General features: G+C 46.1%; 1 protein-coding gene across 4 annotated transcripts in view; it reads left to right on the top strand.

Annotated features, from left to right (window-relative positions):
- FoxP (forkhead box transcription factor P) overlaps window positions 1-20620 on the top strand; it is a 116902-nt gene that overhangs the window by 71515 nt on the left and 24767 nt on the right. For all 4 annotated transcript variants that reach the window (XM_022840301.2, XM_086970076.1, XM_086970075.1 and 1 more), the window contains exon 2: window positions 4113-4307. In XM_022840301.2, coding sequence (XP_022696036.1) covers window positions 4125-4307 — 183 coding nt within the window. In that variant the 5' untranslated portion in view covers window positions 4113-4124. The remainder of the gene's footprint in view (window positions 1-4112; window positions 4308-20620) is intronic.

The following is a 20620-nucleotide window of genomic DNA, read 5'->3' as shown; positions in this document are numbered from 1 at the left end:
ATTATAAACGCATACATGCATAGCATATTGGAATAGAACAGCCTATAATAGAGAAATTACAACAAGCGTTTGAAACGTGGCGCCACTAGGAGGGAGATGAGGAACATTGACTACGTACACAACTAACTGGGCAGTTATTTTGTTCCAATTTTAGTTTCTTTTCTATACGGCGCAATAGCGGACTTTTGGATGCACCTCACGAAATTCAGCAAAACCCTCAAAAATGTACTTTACAGCATAACTATGCACCGACCCCGAGCCGGCTTCATTTAGCTTCTACACAACAATGCCACGGTTTCGTTCGCTCAGACAAAATAAAGATGAAGTAATCTAGTTCAATGTTTGAAGTTAGTTTGTATCGAACTATTATGTCAGTGACTTAAGCTATCGATATACAAGAAAAGAAAAAGCCGTGTCGATAGATGTATGCTTTATCGCACTGAAAGGTATTTTCTCTTCGTTTTTGATGCATAGATAATTTCTCTAACGGTTATTACGTTAAAGCGGGTTAGTTTCCGTTTCAATTTCCTAGTTCAGATTTAAATGACCCATGAATTGTTTCGCGTCGAGCCAAGCTCTTCTATATAAAACTTGAGAATTTTTGCTTCCTACGCTTTTCAAAAGCCAAACGCAATCATCTTAGTTCCTTCGTATAATTTCCGTCATGTGTTGTTTTTGTTGTTGTTGTTGTTGTTGTTGTTTGTTAGTCGCTCACTATCTCTCCGAGAAGTGGGAGGCACTGGCTGACCGGCTGGCTGGCTGGCTGGCTGGCTGGCAACAGCAGCAGCATCAGGAGGAGTACTGCAACGACGGCGGTTGTGACGAGATGTGATGCTGTTGTGCTCTATGCTATCGTCGCTGGCGTCATCGTGGTTGTTGTTGTGATCAACGTTAGATGCACTGATGGTAGTGTGGGTTGCAGTAGGAATAGTTGGTGCTGGAATCAGCAGCAGCAGCAGCAGCAACAATGGATGCCGATAGCTACTTGGGCCCTGCTCTTGTTGTCGTCATTGTTCAGTCGTTCTCATATACTATGCCGATCGGTCTAGCTCTCCTATCCGTTCTTGCTTCTACATATATGTTTATATTGTGTGTTTACTCACGGGGCCCTTCCGCTTGCTTTCTGCCTATTTTGCCGCTGGTCGCTTCGGTCCCAAACGGTGCTAGCTAATCTGACCGAGAGAGACACGATGCTTGGTCTGAGATCAGAGGCGATGACTATACCGATAGCGGCAGCGACAACGGCCGATCTCAATCTAACGAGGGGGAAAAAGGCGAAATCGAACGCAACGCAGGGATAGATCGAGTTGTTATGGACGCAGCTGCAGGCAATCGCTTCCACCCGCTGGGCGCTGGCTACTGCTCTGACGGCCGTCTGGCCCCGTCCACGTATACGGCTCGACACGAGAAGAAAAACAGAAACTCAACGAAAAAAGACCGTCTGGGTTTGAGAAAGAATCAGGGACACGTATGCATATAAAAGCACACCTAAACCGACGAACGATTATAAGGCTGCAGGACGATTACACATGTCAAAGCTCGTCCTTACGATTATAACTACTATTGAAGATACCTGCTTTTGTCGCATAATTGCCTCCTCGCTCCCATTTTACTTACCTGCAGTCCATCGTGCCCGCTTTCCTTTAGTGTTTTTTCGTCTATCATAGATGTACATAGATAGGATTCGTCAATAACAGGATCAGTAGCGATTGCTGCGTTGTTGCTATACCTAGACCACTACGAAACTTTCAGCTTATGCACAGTGGTACTTTCCAACACAGAAGTTACATGTTAGGTGTGTCAATGTTACGATGTGTGCAGACGCGTCTAGTTCATCGATGGGTTTGTCTATTCGACCCTTCAGGCTTCCTGTATCGTCATCATTTGCGTCTGCTCGACATGTTCTCTACACTGCTCATACTTCTTGTGTACCTGTGGTTCTTCGACGTCGGTTATCTATCCCTGCACGGTTATGGGACGGAGACACGATGAATGATTACCGCATCTTACTCCGCTCTGTTCCCGAACGCCCACATTCCTACCGATCAGCCCCATTCGGTCATTTCTACCATCTTCGTTTTTCTCTTCCAGTAGCGTTTACCCCAGTGGTACCTTTGTATCCCAAGGGTCTCTACACTACCATCGCTTTCGTCGCTACGTACACACGTCGACAGTCTTTTTTACACCCACTCACACAGAGTGACGCTCACATACATTTTCTCTTTATTTTAGACACGCATATCGGCAGCAAGAGACACCCACAGAACCATATCTGCGCCACATATAAGCGAAACACACAGTATTCTCTCGTCGCTACCGTCGTTGCTTGTGTTACACACTCAACCCTTCGGGAAGGGCAATGGCCAGTTCAATGTTGTAGGCGGCAAGATCGAGGTCAAACACGCGGCAAGGTTGCAAAAGTCAGCTAAGAACGACACGCAGCTGCAGCCGCTGTTGCGGGGCATCACAGCAGCCGTCACTGAGGTGGGCGCCAGCTGTGGCTGTGCGCTTCCATTGATCCGACAGCCGCGGCGATCGTAACCGTAGCAGCTGCAGTAGCGAATAGAAAGAAACGTGTGGCTTGGCTTACGTCTCAGCGACGTGGCGTGCCGCACGACAGAGGGCGTCATCGTCGGCGTAGGTATGAGAAAGGTCGAATGGCGGCCGTGGTCCGATGAGACTAGTGATTAGGAGAAGCAGAATAGATGGTAGTTTTGATTTGTGAGAAGCAAGGGGCTGACGGTGCGTGCTTCGTGCCAGTAACCTTCGAATTGATAGAATGAAGCTGCACAGGTTTATCGCTAATTGGTTTCCTTTCCTCCGCCTGACGCTGATCTAGCTTCTGTTAAAACACCGCGCTACCAGCAGCTAAAAAAATAATAGGTAATTAAATTTTTCCTTCCTCGACTAGAAAGGAGGTTCATTGGATAGGTGCTTGCTTCTTCATTCGTGTATCCTTTGGAAGTTGCAAGTGACACAAAACGAATTAACGTCTCTACCAATGGCTACTGCCCTCTAACTTAACCAGTTATTGAGAAACAGTAATCAAATGGGGAGAAATGACACGATTCAGAAGTTCCGCTGTACTCGCATCAGGTAGGCTGACCTTTTAGAGAATGCTATATGCGAGAAATATAGCAAGGTACTGAAGATCGTCAATCCACTATTATCTTTTTCAGCTGAATTTTACCCTATTAATCCATTGTCCTCTAAGGTCTTCACGGTAACAAACTTCGTTAAGGTTCGCTTCATCTGAGCGTTGAAGTCAAACCGCATGATGTTTATTTATTTTTCCCCAATGCTTCTTGCGTACCCGTTTTTTTCGACTGGTTTACCTCGCTAGCTCGATGCACGAACGATAGCAGAGTCACTGAAGCGTTCGTCAACCTACTTGGTACAACTCGGATATATGTTTGTGTATTAGGTAGTCGTCGCTTGCTGGCAGATAGCGACTAAGCATGGTCATGTTGTCGTAGAGTATTTCGCAGCGCTAACCAACGAAGTGCTGATAAAAAAATAATCCCTCCGTATCGGCAGCCATTGATGTTGATGACCTAGAGCCAATCCTATTTATACCATGTATCCTTCTACTTGATTCACGTTTACTGAATCAATTTATCCAAATTTACAGATAAGCCTAGCCTAGGACAGAAACTCATCTATAGTTGAGCTCGTAGATACCCTTCGAGCCAGATATTATTACATTAACAACAACAACAACAACCAATTAACTGTCACAGTTCAAGCGTCGCTCGTTACCTATCAATCATCATCACCATGTCCTGTTTCTACAATTTAACCTATGAAGTTCTATAGCTGTGCGAGCTAGTCCGGTAATTATACAACTTCGAACTATTTTACTACTAGTACTTTTACTATCGGCGATGCGAATATGGGCGACTTGTTTGGGCGGGAGGCAACCGGGTCCGTGCGGGAGCTATGGAGTTGTCAATGTGGCTAGTGTCGTTAATGATGATCATGGGAATCTCGTGATGGAGCATATGTTTACACGTGGTTACTCATTATTTGGATACATATAAAGCTCGCAGTGTTGTTTTTCCTGCTTCTGTTAACTTTGTCGCCGTTGTTATTGCTGTTATTGTGTGTTTTAGGAGGATGAGCGCATGATGGAGCATGAGGGTGGAGCCTTGGAAACGGAGCCGGGCCACGCGATCAATCTGACTACCTCAACCTCGTCGAGTATCGCACCCTCCTCGCCCGCTTCACCGCCCTGCTCGCAAACCAACTCCTTCATGGGAGGCGAGCGCGCACCGTCCCCCAACACCACGGACCTCTCCGGAAAGCACGTTAGTAGCGAATTATTGATGACCCCGTTCGGTTTGATTCTGCAGTTTAATATGTGTACTAGGTAATATATAGATAGAGAACACCGACTTTTAGCTTTCATAACTGGAACAAAAGTCGGTCTCGTGCAGATAGTACGCAGCTACCTCTTTTTCAAGCCGGTTTATTACTTCTCGCCTTTCATAGTAGGCTACGATCTAGCTGTGTATAAGGTATTGATGTCTAGGTAAAAAGGAGTACCGAGTTGACGTGATTGCCACGTTGTTTATTTATTTATTTATTATATATATCTAATTCTTGCGCGAAACTACAGCGCTACTCTAACGAAGCAGGACGTTAAGAACATGTCTACGTAAGGTCGTCGTTTGGACAAGGGTAGTTGAGCCAGCAACGAGCCAAGCCACCTTAAGCAATGCGCCCATATGATGGCTACGGAATCGTGACTCCCTCTCCTAAAGGGAAAACGAAAAATGTCTTCTGTCTATCTGACATTAACAGGAAACCACTTTTAGTCTGAAGTGCTCTTTCGGCAAACTTTCCCATTCAATATCTTTCTCATTAGAGATAAGGCGTCCGATTCAACAGTTGCAATTTGACTCATTGGTACCTGTAGACATCTTCGTAGATGTTATCTTTTGGCTAAGCAGGTAGCTGTATATCAAGATTTTGCTTATAGGCTGCTATAATTTCGAACGCAGGCTATTTGTATGCTTTTCTGAAACACTTACTTAAAGCCTAATGTAAAACTTCAAGGAAAAGACTGTCAGGTCTCATGTCATAGTGCAATTAACGGTTCTAACAGAACAACAAGAACCACATCATATGCCAACGGCGTTTTCTCTAGTTCTGCCCAGTTGGGTCAGCAATTGTTACCGCTTTCGTAACGCTGACATTGCTGGACTTCTGCTACTCCTGCTGGCACCTGGCCTGTAAACAAACTTCAGGTATCACAAATAAGGGTAACAACCGACTAAGTGTCAGGCCTGTAACAGCGGCTAGTTGAAATGATTGTCCTTTGGCGAATAAACAGGCCCTGTCATATTGATCTGGGATATAATAGTTCAGCTGGCTACGACTATCGGCGTCAGGTGAAAGGCGAGACAGCTTGTAACGATCGGTATTAATCTTATGCAAGCGACGTCAAAATGATGCTGCAATGCAGATTATCACATATTGCCTTATAGGTAAAGTCCCATTGAAGAACTTATGTTAACAACTCAATATAGGCCAGAGCTGTCGAGGTTATTTGGAGAATATATTGTCAAGAAGACCTCGCTGTAGCCTGGGAACCTCATTAATCTGTTACGAGCCCTTTACCGTTGACAGCAAATTCGACTACGTCGACAGTGTCAATTTGGTATACAGTCAGGCTAAGTCCCCTGAGCGTAGCCCAAAATATGTGTGATCGCATAACTTTTACCGAAGAATATGTTGACGCGTAACAACCCCATACCCTGTGATGATGCGGAAGATAATACTGCTGAATTATGTATATTATGGAGAACTCGATCGAATCGACAACGCTTGTAGCCGGTCTTAAACCACGAGGACTTCTTCAAGCAAACACTTGACAATAACACAGCCCTTTATACACTTATTATATATAGTATAGTACCCTACTGTTGGCCATATATCGTTGTCTCGACGCCTAGTACAGACTCTGCCACAGAGAAGTTGTTTCTGTCAAAAACGCGGACTCAGACAGTCAGCCGGACTCCGCTTTACTTCATCTGATGTTGTTGCTGGCCGCGTCCAACCCCCGTGTCAATTCGTCTATAGAAAAATGAAGCGGTTGTCACACCTGTTATAGCGCTTCTTATATAACTATCTGCATGCGTGTTAGAAGAATGCTGATTGACCGTAGATCAACAACAATAGCGTCGACCCAGAATATAACGTAGTGCAGAGTGACGTTGAATGAACGTGAGTATGCCTGGCGGACAGACTGGCTAGCCCGCTGTTCGTAACTGTGCTGTCATTGATGGCTAGAACGACGCTAGCGGCCAAGGTGGCCACGTAACGTTCACGATCCGTACCTACCTGCGAGTGCAGATCGAGTAATATTTGCCACATCAGATTGGTGCCCCTCCATTCCCCTTCATTCGTGTTCGTTTTGTTATTACTGCTAGAGAACCGTTTGGACTCAACGACGATAGCATCAAATACGAGGATGCTGACGATCGACGCATTGTGCAGGTGAGCTGCACGCACAGCTGGTATATACGTATAGGTAATATGATGGGACAGGGAATATTAGTGGCTGATTGTAGCAATAGTGACGATAGTTGGCAGCACTTTGAGCTCTTGTTTGTCCGCTGGTTGCTTGCCAACGCGATGTGATGTTCTGTTGTTGGTTTAACCCAGAACCCGCGTCCCGCACGACCACAACGAAGCGTGTTGTAGTTAGGCTAAACTTAGCACACAGCAGGACAAAGGCCGGGGACTGCGACAAGGCCTGGTCCAGCCCAACTGGACCCGAACACGCCGACGCAAAATGGCAAGATAAACAATAGGCCAAACAAAACAGTAGCAGCAACCAATAAAAATAACAGCTGCGGCGATACATTTACATTTGCGGTTCCCTACTGGTGAATTCCCTGCGTGGCGTTTGGCGTTGCCATGCACTTTATCCGTTTTCGCTGTGCCTGAGTCCGTGTGTGCCCTCTATACTGATTTTTCAACTCGCACGTATACATCAAAAGTAAAACGTTAAATAGTGCTATATCGATCGCATATGGCACAGCGAAGATCAGATGATGCCAGCGGAACGTACTTATGACACGAGCGATTGCTCTGATCGCGTAAATGCAGCTGTTGTTAACTGTGACTGCAGTGGTCAGATTCGCCGTCGGCTCTGGCCTTCATCTCGTAGCTGAGGTCCGTGGTCGTCTTCGGGCGATGATGACGTTTGCACAACGTCCGTGGCCAGCGCAATGGCGGCGGCGGCGTTGCTGGTCTATCCAAACAGATGGCCGCGCTTTGTCTACCTATTGACGGATGCCTGAATTAATGTCACTGCCGAGTTCGACGACAGTGGGCAAGTGACGAATGGAGCTAGCAACGATCCATGGACAAAATGTATCATATTATAGAGCAGCAGCGTAGAAGGCCAACGCCACTGCTCGCCATATTATTTGTTTTAACCCGACTGTCGCCAAATCTATAGCGGCGTTCAGCTGTGCTTGCGACTTCCACCGAATCGTGTTACACTAAGTCCAATTCGGGCTACCAGGGAGGGTCGGTAGATTTACCAGTAGCGGCAGCAGCAGCAGCAAAAGTACCGGCTGCGGCAATACGAGATAGGGCATTCAACATAACATAACGGGTGCGCCTTTCCAAGCCCAAATACACACGAATGCATACATTTATAGACGACAATAACGTTAATGGTCCTAATGGGGGAATTCGCATTTCGGTGATCGCTGCTACCGCTGCTAATGCTCTAGCTTGATCTGTGAGTTCTGTGACCCGTCCGTTCGAGATGTGTGCTTACATAGTTAGTTGAATTCCGACCGACTGGCCTATTCGTCGTACGCGTATATGTACAGTGAAGTAGCATCTCTTTGATACGAACGTTCCTTCGTTCCGCGTCTCCCTTCTTGCTTGTCGTGTGCATGAATGAATGATTCGCATGAATAATTATGTTTATGCGTCCTCCTTTGTCTCGTTCTTGTTTTCACTCAATAACTCTCCCGCTTTCAATGACCCCGTTGTAGTGTTGTTATATGCTGGCAACTTTTCTGTTGTCGTTTCTAACCACTCCGACGTCGGTTTACGATTACATATGTAGACATGTCAGATGATGTCTGCTTTCCAGAGGCAAACACGTCCGGTCAGTGCCGGCGCACGTTGTTGCTTGTCATCTTGAAGAAATATAGGGAAACAATGATTTCAAACAGATAGAATGTATAAACGTATACGACCATAAAAACATTCCGTTTGTTCATTGGCCGCTCGTGATGCCCTATGATGATCATCAGGATGCTGGGTAGGGAAGACTTCAGGGTACATGCTGATTAGGCAGCAAACGATGACATATGAGAGAAGCACTGAAACACAACTTGAAAACCGGCCGTTTCGTGCGACTGGATCTGTACTCAAACAGCGCAGTATTGGCCATGAACCGATTCTACCTAGAGAGGTCTATTTGATTAGAGGTAGCACAAAAGACGCGCGAAGCAATCGACGCTACTCGGATTTAACACCTCAGACCTTTTTATAGATTCCTGTGGTCATGCGTTTGTAAACACCAGCCTAAAGCAACCCTTAACGACAGTACTGGATTTAGACCTCGAAAGAGTTTGTCCCCGCTACAGACGAAACAAGTGTCGAGAAAAAGCCCCTCTATAGACGCCGATGTGCCTAAGGTTCTATGATTTATGCGTGGAAGACTTCAGCTCTTCGAAGCACTAGCATCGAATGCCGACGCATTTAATGGGTCAACCTATTGCTTGTCATATTTGCATCTTGTTTGCTCGCCAGTCAGTATCATCGTATCACTAGTACTCGGATAGATAGCATTTTAAACACTTCCTCGCACGCACTCAACGAACGAATCAAGTAAAAAGCTTGCCTGATCAATCCGATGAAATCGACCCGCCGAATAAGCATCGAACGATCCCCCGATAGGCCTTTCTCCTTGCAACATGTGTCCCCCGTGTGAATTTTACTTCTCGTTTCACTCCTACACGCTACGCTCCTTTAGACTAGTTCTAGCGAGCTTTAATATACCTTTCTCAGCAAAAAACAAAATGGTACCCAAAAGTATTAAATAAGACCTGTTGCCTGTGCAATGAATGGTGCCATCCCCGCCGCACAGTTCCTGTATGCGTCATATATATTATCTGTATAAAAGCTGAAACGAGAACCGTGTTCTTCTTCGCCATTATCAGCCTCAATATTGACGCCGTCACCGTCGTTTCCAGTTTCGAATAGTACGCAGTGAATCACAAACAAAATCGACGATCTATTGCGGCAGTAGCATCCAGCGTGACGACGAGAATGTCGACGTGCCATGCAAACACTTACTGTTGTTATTGACGTGGCATACTTCATACGCATTGATGTTCTATCTATATAACGCTGTTGCCTGCAATTTTCCTCGTAACGTCTCTATCCTCGGAACATACCGTGCCCGTCCGCCGTCGTTACGGGTTGACATGTTTTTGACGTTTTCGCTCGCTCCCTCGTTTGCTTGCCCTGTTTGTCTGTCGTTCTGTCCAGCCGCTCGTTTGCACCGATGGCTGGCTGATGATAATAATGGCGGTATTACCGTCAGAGCTGCTAATGGTGTTGCTACCGCTACTACCAGCGTCACTGCTGTCGGTATTGTTTTTGTTGTCGGTACTGTTGTTGACGCAATCAACTAAACATTGTCGGCAACGAATCGTGCAGGCAACTGCAGACAGCTGGTGACGCCGCATATCGCACATCTATGAATATTGCTCAGTACGTGGCCGCCGCAGCCGGCGCCTTCTGATGCTCGGTGTTATAGAGGCGGTAGTAGCGACGACGCCAGCAGTAGCAACGTTCTAGAGCTTCATGGATAAACGTATATTCACGCCGAGAAAAGGATCGGTCGCGGCCGTAGCTGTTGCCGGCCGCAGCAGCGGAGAGCCTACCGATCGACGCCAGGAATCAGCGCGACAGAAAGACACGCCATCGCAAGTAAGGCGCTGGCAGTCGGGGATCATTCAGTTGACAATTTCCGTCGGGCGCCGAGTCGATTTGGTTGGGTTGTAGTCACGGCTATTATTGTTGTTGTTTTGTTGAGTTTTTCACTCTGGCGCGATGCCACGGCGGCCATAGCTGCCGCGCCTGTTGGTGTTCAATTTGATGGCTCTCTATCGTCATCACCTTTTAGACGCTGCTGCTGCTGCTGATGTACAGTGGAGGCTGTTGTTGTCGATGTCATTTCTTTCTTGCCTTCGATGCCAACGCTGCTGTTCGTGTTATTATTGTTTCTGTTCTGCCGCCACCATTCGCATTGGTCGAAAAAGGTAGCACGATGTGGCAGCGTGTTATCCCTACAGAACAACAATGATTCAAAGAACGTCAACAGCGGCAGCCGTACGAATAACAAGAGCTTCTGCCACCTGTTTGCGCTATATCTGCTTGATGATCTGTTTATCTACATCGGTTTTGGATCGGGTAGGACTGTCTGTGCATTTATGGCCTGTCGGCCAGGGAGCCTTACGCGATATTTAGTCGGTACGCTTCGTTGTCCAAAGTTCCCCCCCCTGCTCCCCTCTTTAAATTTAGGACTCCTTTGGCAAGTACGGCAAGAGCCATATGGGAGCAAATATTAGTTCTAGCCAACATCCCTTCTATTAGCAACCGGGACAGCTACGGCAGTGTCAACAACAAGAGAAGCAGCCGTGACAACAATAAACAAATGAACAGTGGCCAAAACCGGCAAAAAATCACACCATGTATTTACTCAGCAGCCGCTAGGCAGCAGACAAACAAAATGCGCGCGAAAATGCAACGAAGACAGAAAATACAACCATACAGCCACCATCACAAACATCATCGTTATACGCATCACATAAGAACATGCTTTTGGATCTCTCCCCTTTGGCGCCTGTTCGCGTACCGCTTCAATGTAATAGCAGATAGCGTGTCGTAAAGTGGCAACAGTCACAGAGAAAAAATGTGCCAGGATAGGCACTACCTACCTCCGCTGCTGCAATTCGGTCTTTACGCGAGCGAACAAACATCTTTCTTGCCACCAAACCATACCCATATCCTATCCAATAACGTGGTACGTGCTGGAGTACCTCCAAAGCTGCTGCCGCGATGACAATATATTGGAAAAAGGTAACTTGACAAATAGTAGGGCTCGATGTGCCGCGACTGCGCTTCCAGAGAAGGCGTCATCAGCTACAGCTGCTTCTTTCACAACTACTCCTATTGACGAGAAGATGCCAAGGCCTGTACAACGTCTTTCAGCAGAAAAAAGTTCGCCGTCGAATGGATGAGACCAGTTCGTGCATGGTGACGTACGCTCGTCAGGGATCCCTAAATAGGTACTTTCGTAGTGTTTCGGCAGCTCGTAGCGGCGGCCGCATTAGCGGCAACATCGTGCATGTAGTTTTTTGCGTACATATACGCGTGTATCGTGCGAATTGTCGTAATGTGTGACCAAACCCGATACGACGGGAAGCGCCGATCTCTATAGGAGACAGCATTATTGATGCTGAATTAAGCTTTTATTTCGGCAAACGGCCATGCTGACTGGGTCGACAAGCGTCACCCAGCCTTGTTCGTGCCGCGAAATATCTTGCACGTCCAAAAATCGAATACATATGGAATACTAAGCGTAACCAGGTGCATTCATATCATCAGCACCAACGCTACGGACAGAAGAGTCTAGATGAAAATGGTGTCCAACTTCGACGTACATATGTTCTCGAGCTCTAATCAAGTAATCACAAAGCTATTTTTGGATGATCAAATCAAGCGTTCATTGTCGCGCCATTTGCGATTGCTATAGGGCCTACTATATTCGAAACGCTTGAAAACACCTTTCAGGACAAATGCTAAGAGCTCCGTCCGCTTAGGATTCATTATGAAACTATGCAATCTGCGACTGAGGATAATATGGCCCGCCCTTCACCGAGAACTCAATCGATATTGATATGCCTCTCTGTTATTGCTAATAGGCCTGATTATTAGGCATTGCACCTGGATGCTTTGCCCATATGGGCAAGCACAATTTTGTATAGGATAGTAGATAGATTAGTAGCAAATTTTTTACCAATGCCTGCGAATGAGCTGGCCAGTGCGAGGCGGGGGGATGCAAATGGCTATTACGATATCAACTCTATTCAGTTACGTCGCAAATGGTCACTGATTCATTGACGAAAAGCCATCGAAATTCTAGCAACGCACGGTTTCACTAACTTTACAAGCATATATATCTGCGTTACGATAGCGAGCAGCACGCGGACCGATTCTGTGTAAGCCAACGAGCAAACGGCATATTCACATCACGCGAACGATTAGAGCACAAAATTACCCGCGACTCCCATCAAACTAATAGGTACAATAGTTTCAATATGATGAGCAGCACTCCTGGGCCTGTCTGTCCGTCTGTTGGTCAGGGTTATGACATGGGGGTAGTCTGGGCGTAGTCTATTGTTTAGTACTGCTGCGTTCGACAACTCTCTCTCTCTCTCTGTTTCTAATGTCCCAATTCGTTTCGGCATTATGCTAAAGTTCGACATGTATGGCGCTTGGTGATACGCGGACGATTGATGGGCGCTATACAAAGTGAGGTTATGGGTCAAGTCCTGTCTCGGTATCACTTTGCGTGCCTAGTCCCTGGGTGACTTCAGTTCATAGAGTTGGCTATTGTTGAAAATTGCCACGATCAGGTGATCAAACGGTAGCGGTTACAATTTTTACTGGAACTGTCAAAGACGCGGTTGGCCGACAGCGAAGTTCTTCGTTTTCTGTGGCAGTAGCCAACACACATGCAGTCTAGTTCCTTGTGAAAGGACGTTTGTCGACTTGTTTGATATTGTTGTAGATGTCTGTATCCTACTTGTGAGTTTGCACGTGTGGTCTGTTGAATCTCTATTCTCCACTGAGTGAACTGCACCAGAGTTGTGTCTACCAAGAGTCCGCTTGAATTGAACGGCTCCAACAATTTGTTTTAGCTGTTGTATGGCTAGCTGGCCGTAGCTGTTCCGACAACCAGCTGCTTGTTACCCCTTTGAGCCTTAGTCAATCTGATACGCATTTTCTATTCCTTCCTAGAGGCAGCAAGCATACAAACTGTGAGTATGGCCTACCGCATACTACTTAGACACACAAGCCGCTCTCTATCTATCGCACATAGCCGCGCTATTCGCTGTCTCGCAATTGGCCCTCGCGCCCCCTATCCCCAGCATACTTCCTAACTGGACGGGGCAGCAAAAGGGCAAAACTAAAAAAGCCAACTGCGAACGGCAACCGACCTGTTCGGTGCGGTGGCGCAGCGGCACTTTTGACGCAGACGCCAGCCAAAGTCGCCCGAGCGCGACACCGACAAGCTTAACTAATCTCGGTGCTCAACGTGCCCACTAGTACTGTTGCATTGGTGACCTTTGTTTTCAGCAATCGAGGCCGTAGGAACAACGGCGGCGGCCGCCCCAGCAGCAACCGCCATCTCGTGCTAATAATACCCGTACACTGCAGCGGCCTGGTTGCCAGTCCCAGTAGCGCTGGCGTCTCGCGCACAATCACGTCAAAATGTAACCAGCTAGGAGGTCGACAGGCAACCTCTTCAGCAGCACAGGCGGTGACGGTGGTGGCGGCGGCGGCGGCGGCGGCGGCGACAGCGGCGGTCTCTACGGCAGCTGCGTCTATGAGACTGTAGCAACATCTGTGAGCGTTGTGTGGGGCAGGCGACCAATAAGGGGATGTACGGCTGATTACAGGCTAACTGGTTAGCAGTAATAGTTAACATCGCCGTTGCCAACGGGACACGTTAGCACAAACGCAGTGTCGCTTGTCTCGTTCGGTCGTGGCAACTAGACAGACAGACCGGTAGACGGGCTGGTTTCTTGATTAAGGTTAGGCCAGCTGCCTAGCTATGCTGTAGCCCACTCGCACAGAACGCTGCTAGCAGCTTTTTGAGAGGTTAAAGAAGCGGCGGTGTTCTCGAGCGAATGGCCTTTTTGCCCTGCAGTAAATTATAGTCATTTTGCTAAAATTGCAGTGAGTGGCCGTGAAAAATCAGCGCCAAATTAGTTCCTAAGCTTAGATTCGATACAGAGTGAGAGAAGCGAGGGAGGGAGAACGAACCATTTGCGATAGAGTTACGGAGCGAACATGATTTCCTCGTAGAAATAAGGCCAGTTATCAGGTGCAATTCCCATTGAGAGTTGGGGATGTCATTGTCTTTAGTTACGGCGCCTTAGGCCTTGATTGGCCTTTACTCGTTATCGTGAAAAAAGCTACACGACACTAGGGGTTTATGGAATTAGCATTCTAGTTGTGAGGAAATTATCAATAAATTGAGGGATTGTGCATTTGGAATAGTGAACTGTAAGACTTACTGGCAGAAAATCGGCGTAACGGCCGCCAGAACTGAAAGTAAACGGATGAGGATGCTACTCTACAGCTCAAAGGCAAGTTCTATTGTACTGATGTTTCTGTTTATCAAGTTGTTGCCATGGCCTCTTTGCTTGTAGGTTTACCAAGAGTCACTGACAATGAATGTTTGCTTACATGTGTCTAGGATGATGCATAAGAATATACTATAGATAGTAAATAAGTTGGCAGGCACATAGATATTAACAACGAATCACTATATGACTGCAGCAGTAGCAACTACAGTCGAAACATCAGCAGCTGTAGATGGTAATAGCAAAGAGGTGGAGGGCGCATAAGCTCATAAAGACACCCGGTCAGAGGTAGACCATGGAATAGAACAAGATCTTACCTACGTTGAGTGAGAGCCGGCGCATGAATGCCGCAGCAATTAACCTATGATTCCGCTCTTGCCGCCGTCCGTGGCCACCCACAGCCTCGCTGTGGTCAATTGAGATGCCACACGACATGCGGTCATTTGTGCCGGTCTTGGCATCAGTTGTGTTCCACAGCAGCAGCAGCAACCCAACCCAACCTCTATATCGTATCCATGCCTAACAAATTCCCTGACTGTTGCCAAAGTTATCCACATATACTTTTAGCCTGAGTAAGCAAGCATGTCCGATATAGCCTGCACGTCCTCAATGGACGATGCACAGACAATATCCAGTCCTTTCCTCTACTTCAAATAATAGCGTCCATCGTTTCGTTGACCCATCGGCGTACTGGGCCAGTGCACGAGGAGGACGGAGCGCCGACGTGAACAGCAACACGCCGCCGCCGTCATCATCATCATCGTCGTCGTCATCAGTACCGTTATCATCATCATCACCACCGTCGTCGTCGTGCTCAACAACAATAACAGCAGCAGCAGCAGCAGCAGCAGCAGCGGCAGCAGCAGGGAACAGTCCAGCGGTGGCAACCACAGCTGTCCACCGTCGGCATGCCTGTTCGCCGGCGGCCAGCCAAACGGCCATGGTTGTAGAGTATCGTCCCTGGTGTTCAGTGCTCGCCGCCTATACTCTCGCTACGACAACAACGACGAACGAGATTACACCAGTACGACTCCTGTCGCTGCTGTTAACGCTAATCAGGCTTGTGCCAACCTGTCTCATGTTCATACGTACGCATTATGCGTGATAACTGCGTTGGATGCTTTGCTACTGTAACTATCTATCTCACGGTAGATCGGTCTCTCCCTAAAGGTTTGCTACGTCTACTGCCTACCTGTTGGCCTCTTTATTTCGACTCGGTCCGTTCACCCGAACGAGTAAACGCCCGATCGGCCGACGAAAGGACGGCGAAGTAGCCGGACCGACAGGCCAACAAAAAAAATTGCACAGATGCAATACTGAAGTCGAAGAGATAGAAAAGACAAAGCAAGAGAGGAAAGATACCTCCGTCATTGTATTTCTAGTGTGGCTAGCATTACCTATACTATTTTATTACTATATATATATTTGTGCACTTGGCTTATGGGAGTCACTGTAGTGATCCTATAATGCAGTAGTTATGCCAGCAGTGAGCATGTAGCTGAACCGTTCAGTTGTCGATGAGCGACTCGCGAAGCTGGTTCCTTCAGCGCTGGCGTCGATTAGCAAATAGGAGATCTACGCGAAGAGAATTGTGCCATTTTTAAGTTTGTATTCCTGCCAATAGGCAAAAAAATCGTCCACGATCTCATTCAACACTTCCAAGTACTTCTTCTCTGTCAAGTTCAGTTTCTACGTGTTGGGGAGTGAGCTCAGGGAAAAAGGAAACCTAAAGGGCTAGTACTGTATTTTTCAGTGCATTTCTTTTTTCCAGTGTACTACTACACTATGTTTTCCATTGTTTAGCTTCTTCTCAGGATTCGTCCCCCTCAGAGCGGAAAGCAGTTCTTTTACTGAGTTCGGTCTGATACCAAAATTTTTTTTAAAAAAAATTTAAATTGTTTTCTACAGAAAACTAAAAGCAGTTCTGAGATGTTTGTATATACTGGTCGAGTTAATAATACTGGCATGTGACCCTAATGACACGCAATCAGAGAACTGAGAGCGAGAAGATTCATATCCCCTTTCGATGGGGGGTGGGGGGAATACCAAGACTAACGTCTGATAGTACGCGGAGCTTTAAATGTCTCTTATAAATTGTACAGTAATAATGGAAGCAGCTGATCTAGTAGAGATTTCAGTTGATTCCGGCGTTATTTCCGATCTCAGGAACCGCCGTTATCGACAACGACGGGGCATGAAACCATGCAGCACAATAAGCAGATGAACAACAGAAAGATACGCTTGACTTAGCTCAGTCCAGCTCGTTGACGCCAGTGATATCTCGGACCGCAGAGTTTGCCGTCCCGTGGCGCCGATGCTAACGATGCCGCCACCACAGTCACCGTAGACGCTAAACCGTACCAATACTCAACCTGAGATGATGCTGATTTTAAACCATCTTCACTAGAAGTAAACTACCTGGCGAGGTAACTCTCTTGCTAGAATGTTCCTTGTTATGATATGATTATTATTATTATTATTATTATCTATAACGCTGTCGTCCTTAGACGCTGTTTCTGGTATAACAAATCCATTAGCCATAACGACCTGCGCCTAAAGAGAGGTTACTTGTCATTTTGCCCATGGATACTCACTGCACAGCAGAAAAAATGACAGCGTCGTACAAAAACGTGGAATGAGATCAAGTAACTCAGATTGTCAATTGAGACGGGGTAAAGGTACGACTACATTGTATTCAAAGATCCAGTGGATGTGAATTTGTTTTGGTATCAGCATCATGTATTTGTTATGTCTAGATCAAACAGGTACATCCTTACAGTATAGTAGTTCTAAGACTAATATAGAGAAAAGCAGTCAGAACGTGCGTTTTTGTATCGACATTTGGTCGTAGGGGCGACGTATAGCGTCTTGTGAGTGTAGTTGTGCCTTGGATGAATCGTCTTGGATGAAGTGTTTGTGCTCATTAGATTTGCAAACGAGTGAAAACAAATAACAGGTTAATTAAATTTGTGTTGATAAGGGTTAATTGGCGATAATTTTCGCTGTTGTGCTTCATGATAATTTCATCATTTTGAAAAGATATACTTCACTCCGACCGACCGCGGCTAATGCTGTACGTGCGTACACCTATACATTGCACGCTCATACCAGATACGTACGATAAATCAATCACGTGTCGACAACATGCCAGCACGCAGGTATGTCCATTGAACAAGTACTATAATTTCATTAGGAACTGTCATTTTTTTGGCAGTACCCAAAATACCGAATAAATCTATTTATGACCACAAACACTGATTAGAATAATTTCCATCGTTTCTACGTAACGCGAAACATAGGCAACAGAAGCTACACCTGTGGCAAACAACGTTACCAAAATTGTGTAGACCTTACGGTGCTATTCGTCAATGCATCACCTATCGTCACTTGGTAACGCGCTAACGTTTAGCTATCGACATAGATATATAAACAAGCGTCGTTTGGCCTCCACCCATTTACCGGTCATTGACACTGGGCGATAGAAACAGACCTGAATTTCTCATCGATTAAAGGACAATGTGCTATATTTGGCTGTTTCGAAAAGCAAATAAATTTAACTGCAGGAGACGATGCGACCGAAAGGGAGAAGAAGTCATATAGCGGGAGTAAGTAAAGTAGTTGTCGGTCCTTCTTTATCTCCTTTCGTTGCTCTGCCTCGCCTTTGCATGTCAATGTTCCCCTATACTTTTACCGTGAAAAATGCCCCCGACCGAAGGAAAAAAGACAGGGTGGCGCTATTGAGTGAACGAACAAACGGCACAAAAAATGCCTCACGATAACAGGCGGCCCGCTAAAGCCATACGGCATCGAAGGGTGCAGAGGGCAGCATAGTGAGTTTGACGATGATGATTGTGCTGCTGCTTCTCCTGCTAATGTCCATAATATGTTCCAAATGGCAAAATACACAAGCATCGAACTAAGATACAGCGTTGGGAGACTTAAATGGCAGGGCGATCGCCGCGTCCCGTGCATAGCAGATGATGGCGTTTTGTTTTGTCGTCTGTTGCCCTGCTTGGTCAGCACGCATCCATCGAGCTAAATTGGCCCCTTATGAGCACAATTGCCACCCTTGCCATTAATCACCGTTCCCCCGCAGCTCAATGAAGACATCCCATTCCTCCACTCGAGCGCGTGCCGCTAAAGCTGGTAGCATTTAGTCGGGTGCATTATTTGGTTCATTCCTAGTTGCTGCTAGGTACGTGTTTGGTATTGGTAAATGAAGTCTCTGCCGTCGGCGGAGCTTTTGGTGGTGTTCTCGTGCTTCTGCGATCGGCAGGATCGGATGTTATGGAAAAATACCGAGGCGTCTCGGTGCGCCGATGATGACACTTCTCATTTGACTGAACGAGAAAAAGATAACGAGGGAGTTCAGATGCGGGGATGGATGGATGGATGGATGGATGGATGGATGGATGGACGGACGGATGCAACCAATAAGGCAGACGCGACGAATTGCGTGTTTTGGATGCTTCGAGGTAGCATTGAGTACATTTGAAACAACGATCTAAAACGCGAGGCGATCGATAAAAATGCATTTGGAAAGTGACAGGGACTGTTAGCTCTTTGACGAGAAGCAAAACTTTACAAGGGAACAAGAGGGAATCTGCATCGGCCTTATAGGGGGCAAAACCAGCATTACCTAACACAGCTTATAGCAACAACAGTAGTAATATCTTCCTCCTTATGCCACTCTTAGCCTGTGTCGCATCGCAACTCCTGTCCTTCGTTTAGTTCCTTGTAGGGGTAAATTTGCAGGTTGTGGGTTCATGCGGTACGCGCCAATAGATGGTAAATGGCGGGAGTGATCGTGCTCGACGAGCCTCTTCCATGTATCACAGTGCAAAAAATACTAATAAAGGTGCAGTCAATAAAATGAAACGACATTTCTAGATTTTTCTAGTTGCCTACCTGTTATGTCCTATATCTGAATATATAGCGAATCCATGATCCAATCGTGGGCCTTTTTCCTTGTGAATCAATCTCTTGTAAATCAGTACGGCTTCATGCAGGCTTTGTTTAGCGTCGTCCTATTTATTTGCTAGCAAGACTCACATGTTATAAGGAAACCGTTGCAATTGCTTATTAGCTAGGCCAATATGAAGCCTCAAAGAAGCATATTAAGCTGACCTGGTCGGATTTTTGTTAGGTGTACTGAAAGAGATGCTGAAAAATAGTGTCCATGTTAAATGGGTGATTCAGGCCTAGCTAGGTGTATACCTTTGTCTACATAAAAACAGATGCGCGTAACGGACGCATACGTTGTAATAATATGAACCCAGAGATTGTTGCATAGCAACGATCGAACGCTAGTTAGCCGAAATGCTACTGAGTTAACAAATGAGACTGCGTTTTTGACCCATTTCCGGAACAAAGCGGGGCAAGCAATAGTAGTCGTTTATAAGGCTTACCCGTTAACAATTCTAAGAATGAATGGGAGTGACGCACTGGTCGCAAGAAGTTAAGGTGTTCCGCTGTCGAGGCTGAATCACCAATGTATTGTCTGTGTGTGGATCATTTTCGAGGAGTTATGAGTGTTTGTAATTTTGCGGTCAGGAGTTTAGACACTTATTTTTATGTCGCTAACTTCCTACAATTCTGAATCAAGTACGCTTGAATTTAAATCGTAAATTCTAGATTAAATTCAATTTGGAAGCTATTGATTCATAGGATGTATTCATAGGTCAGCCACGAGGCAGATTTTGTTCATTCTTAATTACAAGGAGAAAAAGTATGCGTTGCCCTTCAACTGCACTATAAAGGCCAACAAAGAACTACTAAAAGCTATCTGGCGTTTTCTAGTTATCTCGTATCCACCTGACGGTAGCTAACTAATGACTCGTCATCTGGGCATAGCATGGCACAGATACACTCAAACGAGTTAAAGCTCTATATATTTTTTCAAAATGATTAGGAACAAGGCTTTATCTACCTAAAGGGGTTTGGAGACAAGATTTGTTGGCCCGCAATAGATTGAGCAAATTTCTAGTAAATACCGACTGGCTAATTGAAGCGGGTAATTCGTATGTCAGAGATGTGAAAAAGATGCTGATCAGACAGAAACAAAGTCAACACATTTACCGAAACACCGAAAATCCTGATTTTCCGTTTTATCCGTATCAGTAAAGTAACGTATTCAAAAACAAAGTAAAACAAATACTTCAATCGAAATATATTCTTTCAAACGCACGTACGCATATATA

This window comes from Varroa jacobsoni, unplaced genomic scaffold (genome assembly GCF_002532875.2).
Source record: "Varroa jacobsoni isolate VJ856 unplaced genomic scaffold, vjacob_1.0 scaffold_857, whole genome shotgun sequence".
Classification (NCBI taxonomy): domain Eukaryota; kingdom Metazoa; phylum Arthropoda; class Arachnida; order Mesostigmata; family Varroidae; genus Varroa; species Varroa jacobsoni.
Note: the sequence above shows the minus strand (reverse complement) of the source record. Positions and strands in the feature narration are given on the sequence as shown.